This window comes from Coniophora puteana (assembly GCF_000271625.1).
Source record: "Coniophora puteana RWD-64-598 SS2 unplaced genomic scaffold CONPUscaffold_8, whole genome shotgun sequence".
Lineage (NCBI taxonomy): Eukaryota > Fungi > Basidiomycota > Agaricomycetes > Boletales > Coniophoraceae > Coniophora > Coniophora puteana.
Genome location: NW_006913060.1, coordinates 2,205,914 through 2,213,756, shown reverse-complemented (window position 1 = coordinate 2,213,756; position 7,843 = coordinate 2,205,914). Strand labels below are relative to the sequence as shown.

Sequence of the window (7,843 nt, the reverse complement as noted above, 5' to 3'; positions counted from 1 at the left end):
ACTGCGTTTCGCCCGTGTCTGGTCTCACCGTGAGTATCGAGCCTACAGTCAGCCAGCTTAATCCACTCACACGCTTATTGTAGCTTGTGGTTCTCACGATTATTGTAGCTCGGTTCCCCGCATCTAGCCGCCGGCTTCGAGTAGCCAGCTTCTTTGCGATCAGAACCACCATCTCTTTCTGGTCTTCTCTACGCCTCGAGTAGCTCACGCGCTTCCCACCTCGTGTATCTTGTTTACACGCCAATGCCATCTTGCTCTCATCGGGCAACAGTCGGGCTACACTAAGAGCTTGAATGGGTGGTTTGGGCACAGGTGAGTATAGCCCAAGCCACCACCTCGCCCGACTCGGAGCGCTCGGGCCTCTTGCATAGAGCCTGCAATGAGACTTAAGTGTTCGGCGTCGCTCAACGAGCGCTGTTTCTTTCTTTCCTTCCTCCCCATCTCCTCCCCCTCATTCCCTCTGTTCTATTCTCTTCGTTTCTACTCCCCATCCACCTTGAATCGACCATGGAATCGAGCTCGGTAAGTCTCATACTCACTCGTCTCATCAATTGCCTTTGCTCACACGTTCACCCAGGACGACCTTCGAAATCGCGGCTTGTTCTGGTGCAACTGCGAACACACGTGCCAGAGACTCTACCCGATCGTAGGCGGTGACTGGGTCCCCGAATCGACAAAACGGGCTCACAAACGGAGCATCACTCAGGCGACCTCCGCCATCAGCAATCGCGGCCACAACCCCTCAATAGCGTCAATGCGGGCTACGACAGTGCGTGCCGCATCACACAACGTTCGCTCGACTACACGTGGTCGTTCATCCCCGGCGGGCTCTATCACACAACCACGAGGACGAGGACGAGTAGTACCCCCACGGGGTACAGTTCCACCCTCACGAGGCATGATCCCGCCGGTACGAGTGCCAATACCCGTTGTGGTCTCGCACCTCTCGCCTCAGACAATGCCGAGCAGCTCGGCCGCCCCTCGTTTACCAAGGTGTGCTTTCACACTTGTTTTCGGGTTCGCAGCGGCTAACCTATACACTCTAGTCCGATGGATACTTCAGACGGCGAAGGCATGACGGATATTCGGCCGTTCACCCCGCCGACGTTCTCTCCTCCACCGACATCTCCACCTTGTACATCACCTCGGCCCCCTCCCTCTACAATGCAACCCCTCTCGCTCCAGCTGTCGAGAGACTCAGAGCCTCGAGACCACATGGCTGTGCAGGTACCCTCCACTGCCGCTCGTTCGCGAGCCTCTCATTCAACGTCTACATCGGGTACACGGCCTAAACGCACACGTCGGGCTGCGCGTGTACGCGCAGCTCCCATAGGCTATGATTCAGACGACGACATTGATGCTCTGCCAGCGCCAAGGGTTGCTCAGCCGCTGGCAGATGACGGCCTTGGGCTGTACGACGATTCAGATGGAGGCGAAGACATCCACAACAACCCCCTACTGCACACTCAGGCTGTTGGCGAAAACGGCGAGCCCGTAGAAGACACCACTCGACCCACCAATGCCATGCCCCCTCCTCCTACACTCGCGTTGGACACACCCCCGCGGTACGATCCCCCAATCGACCCTAGAGCTGTTTACCTTGGTGCTCACACATCATGGGTTGCCCGCCTTTTCATCTTCCTGGTCGCATTCCTAAACGCCAAACACCACCTTCCGTTTCGAGCATGCAATCTACTACTTCACTGCTGCGTCCCCATACTCCGGACACTTGAGGTCATCGAGACCGACGACAACGATTTCCCTCAAACTCTGAATACGGTGATTCGCAAACTAGATCTTCAAGATCGCTTTACTGTCTTCCCGATATGCGCGGGCTGCCATCGTCTCTTCCCAACGTCAACACCAGTCAACGCTGTCTGCCCTGCATGTGATAAACGCCTATACAAGCCAGTATCCAACTCTATCTTCCGACGGATCACTGGTCAGCCTGCGAAACCTCCTCCTCCAGTTTGTGCTGCTCCCTTTCAACTTCCATCACACTTATTCGCTGATTTTCTTGCTCAACCTGGCAATGAGGCTGCTTGCGAGTTGTGGAAGACTCGCCAGCCGGCCACTGATCAGCTGCATGACATCAGCGATGGCCGTGTTTGGAACGAAGCCAAGGCGCCTGACGATACACCATTCTTCTCCAGGACGGGTGGCGACCAAGGTGAGCTTCGCCTTGGGATCACCATAAGCCTTGACTGGTACGTACATACATTTGAGTAGTTAACGTCCGATTCACTCACATAATACGGTGTAGGTTTGGCCGTAAATCAAGTGTTTATGGTCCCAGTCATTCATCGGGTGTCCTGTCCATCTGCATATCCAATTTACCACGGAGCAAGCGGTTAGTTTCCAATATGCAGCTGATCTGCCTTGTGCACTCACGTTATTGGGCCACAGTTATCGGGCGAGCAACCTCCTTGTTTCGTTCATGACCCCAGGCCCACGAGAACCAACAGGGGAAGAGCTGCAGCACTATATGAAGCTTGTTGTAGACGATTTGTTAACACTCTTCACTGACGGCGTCGTCTATATCACACCAGATTCCCCCGAAGGTAAGATCATATATTGAAGCCTAGTCCTAGTCAGACTGAGTCATAGTTATGCAGGCCGACGCATACGTGTTGTCTTATTGGCAGTCATCTGTGATCATCCAGCATTGTGCAAGGTTAGTGGCTTCGCGGACCATGCCCATGACGAGGCGCCGTGTCCAAAGTGTAAGGCAAAGAAGACAGAAATGTTCACAGACCGTGGCCTCCGTAACCGTACGTCTTCCTATAATAGGTATTCTGCTTTTGTCTCACTTGCCTTCATACAGAATTTCCGCCTCGAACTCATGACGAGCATCGGCATCGCATGAATGAATGGCGTGGAATAGACAACACAAAGGATCGAAACCAACACTTCAAGGATCATGGCTCCCGTTGGTCCGAGCTGGCTCGGCTACCATACTTTGACCTTGTGCGCCACTCTGTTATTGACCCCATGCACAATTTACTCCTCGGTATGCTTTTACTTCCTTGATAGCGCCCCGCTTACAATGCCTCCCAGGAATCGCACGAGATCAATGGTACTATCGGTGGATCAAGACTTCGGTCATCCGAGCATCCACCAAGACGCTCAATCGTGAACTTGGCATCATTCACAAATTCCTTGCAACGGTGAGTACAGTATCCTATTTCACCATACATTTTTGCTGAGCTACGCATGCTTGGCTATAGTTTGAAACACCTGTATGGATGGGCAAGCTCCCCAATCGTGTAGGAGAAACGGCAGGCGGCAGCTTGACAGCTGATGAGTACAAACTCGCAACCACTACCGCCTGGGCGATCATTGTAAGAATATTCACTGTTTATTTTGTTGTCTTCCTAAGGTTTTCTTTGAGATTCCCGTTGTTTGGGACGCATTTGTCGATGAAGCCACACGCGACCAAGAAGCCGCTCTCGCAGCTTTTCCTGCACAGCACATGGAGTGGCAGGCCAAATGGGAGGCTTGGCAGGGGCGTCAGTCGACCAGCTCAGCATCAACTCGCACGCGAAAGAAGGGACAGGAGAGTAGTGATGACCCAGAGCCAGATGAACCCACTCAGCCAAAGGTGCGTATGCACCCAGACGAGTCCCTCAACTTTCTGCGGCTTGCAGCGTCGCTCAAGATCTTCTGCGGGAGTTCTGTTGAGTTATCGCTTCTGCCTCGTGCGACGTCTCTGCTTCAAGATTACCTTATTTTGTACCGACAAGTGAGTGTTTCTGAAATCTCATGAGCTGTGTGCACTAATGATGCGTCAAGATTCACGGCGTTGAAGCCCTCAAGCCAAACTTCCATTGGGCAACTCACTTGTCCGATCAGATCCTTGATTATGGGCCTGTGTATAACTTCTGGGCGTTTCTTTCAGAACGCCTGAACAAGGTATTGAAGAGTCAGAATGTTAACAATTGGACAGGTGGTCAGGTTGAGATAACTATGATGCGCGAGTTTACACGCTCATCTCGTATCCATTCATTGGTGAGTTTTGTTGGTTTTTCTCTTGCCTACTATACCAACTTTCATAGATTCATTCTGCGGCTGCGCACGCGGAGAATGACATTGTGCGATCGGTCATGCAGTACATGGTTAGCGATGAGCCCGAAGGTGCTGGAACACTACGTGATGCGGTTGTGTCTGACGGTGTGTCGCTTTCAATCCTACTATACTCTTGCCTGATGCAACAGCGGATGTTGTATAGAGCTTGCATCTGGCACGCGTGTAGAACCTGGCAGTCAGGTTGTTATCAGCGATCCACGCAAACGTCCAACGCTGAGTGATCCAGCCCTAGCCTACATGCGCAATTACTACAATGCGGCTGCTCAGGCTGCGGGTCTTAGTTTGTCCTTTGCAGTTGCTCGGCAGGTAAACGCAGTACCAGATGCCCTCACACTTGATCGCTTTTGCACACTCTATCATTATGCCCTCCTTGACGGTCGTCGGATTATCCCCACTTCCGAAGCTCGCCGACAATCAGCTGCATCAGCGCTGGTGAAGGTTAATCTCCCGAGTGCCGTTGGAATATACGGCGAAGTTGTTTCTATCTTTTCTCACAGGCAGAACAACGCGCCTCCCTCAGTGGTGACTAGTCGTCTATTTGCAGAAATCCGGTGGATGAGGGAGCTTGATCTCTCCCCGGTGCGTGATGACCCATGGAGTGACTTGTGAGTCTGTAGAGTTTTATACATTTACTACCGCTCCATTGATTATGCCACATTAGCCCTGAGCTTGATGTTAGATGCTTTGAGCTTGGCGTCTACCATTCCCTGGCCACATTTCCACCTATCATTCCTTTCGATTCCATCACCTGCGCAATCGCTCGCGGAGTTATAGAAACTACGGATCCACCTATGTGGATCACAACGCCACTCGACAGGGTAAGCATGACACTACAACTGCTAATACGCGTACTGATGTACATTCGCTTAGCACCCAAAAACATGAAGTTCGAGAATCGTGTGGTGCGTTTTTGTTCGCGAGCTCGGAATATCACTGACCTACCCATTCTCAACGCTTTGCTGTGCGCTTTACGCACTTCCCTCGCTATTTGCTACGTTGCTCCCCTCTCCAGTCCCAGCAATTGCTCTGCTCACCTCGCCAACGTTCCCAGTGTTTCCCTCGCCCGCTTCGCCGTTGTTTTCAGCCCCCCCGCCAATCTCTTGTACACCCACCGCGGGCTCGCTCTCAGTAGCTGCGATCAGGATCTTCATGCCGACGGGGTTGCCCCACCGACCCCAGTGCTGAAGACCGTACAACTCCGCAATGTGGGCATCCTGGCGCTTGTTGACAACCCATGCCATATAGATCATGAAGTTCCAGGGTGCGCGTTCCGGAATTCGGCTTGAACTGCGAGCGCTTGGGACTCTGACTTTGTCAATGTTCTGTTTCTCCTTGGGTGACAGCGACGAGCGCCAGATTGACGTTAGGGTATGGTGCAGTGTTCGTCCCTGTGCACTGTGGGTAAGCTGTCTTGTGCATGTACTGACTGTGCACTAACCTCTTCGCTTTTCCACTCACACGTCAAGACCTCAAGGAAGCTCGTCTGCTCGAACACGGTCCCAGACGTCTGCATGCCAGCCAGCTCCGCCATACGAACCTTCCACTGCGCTGGGGTCTCATCAGAGCCATCTTCGGGGCCTGAAACCTCGTCCGACATATACTCTTGATGTAAGGTTTCACTCGCGTCTTTCTCGTCGTTCTGCTTCGCATAGTCACCACAAGCCTTCAGACGATTCTCTGCTTTCTAAAATCCATGGTAAGTACATCAGCGCTATGGCCGGAGGACAGGACTCACTTCAACTCGACGACTATAGTGCCGGTTGCGTTGTTTGCTCACTTCGGCCCTCCTAGCCGCTCCATCATCATTCTGACGACGCCATTCACTCCTCATTCCGCGGAAAGTCCCCTTTGCAAGTGTCTGAAGGCTCAATTTGCTCCATTTTACACGGCGACTGAGCAGGATTTCGGGGATGCTGTCGGGCTACCAAGGTATGATTTAGTACGCTTCAAACTATGGAGTATATGCGCTCACCTCAGAGAGATCGTCCCACACAGATTGTGCGACAGCCTTTGTGACAGCCTCGTTACGAGGATCGTCAACGTTAGCCTCGAAAAACGGTGACACATACGCCGCTTCAGTGGTGGAGTTGATGCGAAGGATGGTGGGATCAGGCCACTGTTGCCCGAACGAAACACCACACACGAGGCGAAAAGCCGGAGCGAGGAGGTCCTAGGTGCGCAGTTGTTCATTTCTGTCGAGTAAACGCTGACAAAACTCACTACAAGAGCCTTTCGAGCCTTCGCCGTTGCTTCCTCCGTTATATCCTTCGGTTTGGTACACACATCCTCCGCATCGTCATCATACTTATCGGCTCGCAGCTCGGCATCGTTCTGTGAAGCCGGAGTACGAGTGCGTCCACGGCCACGAACGCCACCACGACCACGGCTTCGGTGAGTGCCCCGTCCCCCTTTGCCTCCTCTCACCCCCTTTTGACCTCCTCCAGTTTGTAGGGCGCTTTCGACTGCCCCGCCATTGGTCTGCGCCGCTCGACTGGCTTCAAGGGCGCTCATGCGCGCTTCAAAACGATTGGACAATGCGGCTATTTGGCTGGAGATGTCCTGGGCTGGTTCGATCGCGCTCGACGGGGTTGGGAGGCCTGGATTTTGTCTGTAAACTATCGGTGAGTATATGCGCTTTTTATCAGCCTTTTACTGACCCATTCGTCTGGTCTTGAATTACAGGGAACGTATAGAGGCCCATGTCCTCATACGTGCGTATTTTCATCTCATCGGGCCACCTTTCCCAGGCGTCATCGGTGATCGTGAGGCCCATCGGTCGTGCAAGGCTCAACGTATGAGCTGGCGGCAACTGGTTTTGCATCAAGACGACTAGGGAGTTCGAGGGATTGACGGATGTGATGAAATCTCGATCACGAGCAGCGACGTCGAGCAGCGTACGGACAAGAGGGCGTGATGGAACGAGGGAGCAGGAGCAACGTGCAGGAGCAGAGCGCAGGAGCAACGCGCGGGTCGGGGACGCGTCGGGATATCAGTCCCGTGACGTAGCGTAGATCACCCAATCTAATTCGATCTATTCTTACGTGCTTCTATCTGAGTGAATCTGACGTTTGAGTAGACCGAGAAATGAGCGTTCTAGGCCGATGCAAGCCCAGATCACCCCATGACATATGTAGTTCATATACTCCCATCTATTCTAACGTCTGAAGGCATGCGCGGTTTTGTATTCGACTGCTCCGCGTAGACAAACAAAGACGAACGTAGGCGAAGATACTCCAACGCCTACTTTAACCTTAATGTATGTGTGATTAGCTAGGCCGAACTAAGGTGAAGTAGGCGCGGGTGCAACCCAGTGAATGGGATTGATTATGCAAGCTGATATGGGCGACTTCCGAGGCAGCACTGACAGCATCCCGCTGCGCGATGTTGTTGCTGCTTCCGACGTCATGGAGGTCGGTCGGAGCGTCGCTATCCCTCAGTGGATGAGTGTCCTTCAGCAGGACCTCCGTTGGGACTGAGTAATATTCTGCCGCGCCGTTATCGTATAGCAAAGGACGTTTGATGTCTGCCTATTCCTGTCGTTATGATATCCTCTCCGTTAATGAATAATGTTGCATGCTCTCATTTCTATCTGATGACTGTATGGGTACCTCGAACGCGACCATATATTGGCATCCGCATATTGCGGGCTCAGCTGATGTCTAATTGTTCTATATATTGGTAAGACTATATACGTAGCTGATGGTCCTGCAGACATACAACACATATAGTTAGCTTGGTATGTACATCATCAGTGAAG

The 7,843-nt window shown here is 52.6% G+C and overlaps 2 protein-coding genes across 2 annotated transcripts; one reads left to right on the top strand and one right to left on the bottom strand.

Annotated features, from left to right (window-relative positions):
- Positions 1 to 507: 507 nt before the first annotated feature.
- Positions 508 to 4,971, top strand: CONPUDRAFT_155484 (uncharacterized protein; the record flags this gene model as incomplete). Its single annotated transcript, XM_007772194.1, has 16 exons — positions 508 to 522; positions 578 to 653; positions 707 to 995; positions 1,047 to 2,207; positions 2,264 to 2,350; positions 2,407 to 2,561; positions 2,616 to 2,771; positions 2,825 to 3,010; positions 3,058 to 3,167; positions 3,228 to 3,341; positions 3,392 to 3,742; positions 3,793 to 3,912; positions 4,056 to 4,170; positions 4,229 to 4,691; positions 4,748 to 4,904; positions 4,957 to 4,971. The coding sequence occupies 16 exons, from the start codon at positions 508 to 510 to the stop codon at positions 4,969 to 4,971; spliced, it is 3,570 nt and encodes a 1,189-aa protein (XP_007770384.1).
- Positions 4,972 to 5,054: 83 nt separating this feature from the next.
- On the bottom strand, positions 5,055 to 6,859 carry CONPUDRAFT_155483 (uncharacterized protein; the record flags this gene model as incomplete). Its single annotated transcript, XM_007772193.1, has 6 exons — positions 5,055 to 5,474; positions 5,525 to 5,770; positions 5,822 to 6,007; positions 6,059 to 6,256; positions 6,307 to 6,694; positions 6,744 to 6,859. 6 exons carry the CDS (start codon positions 6,857 to 6,859, stop codon positions 5,055 to 5,057), a joined length of 1,554 nt encoding a protein of 517 aa, XP_007770383.1.
- Positions 6,860 to 7,843: the final 984 nt, after the last annotated feature.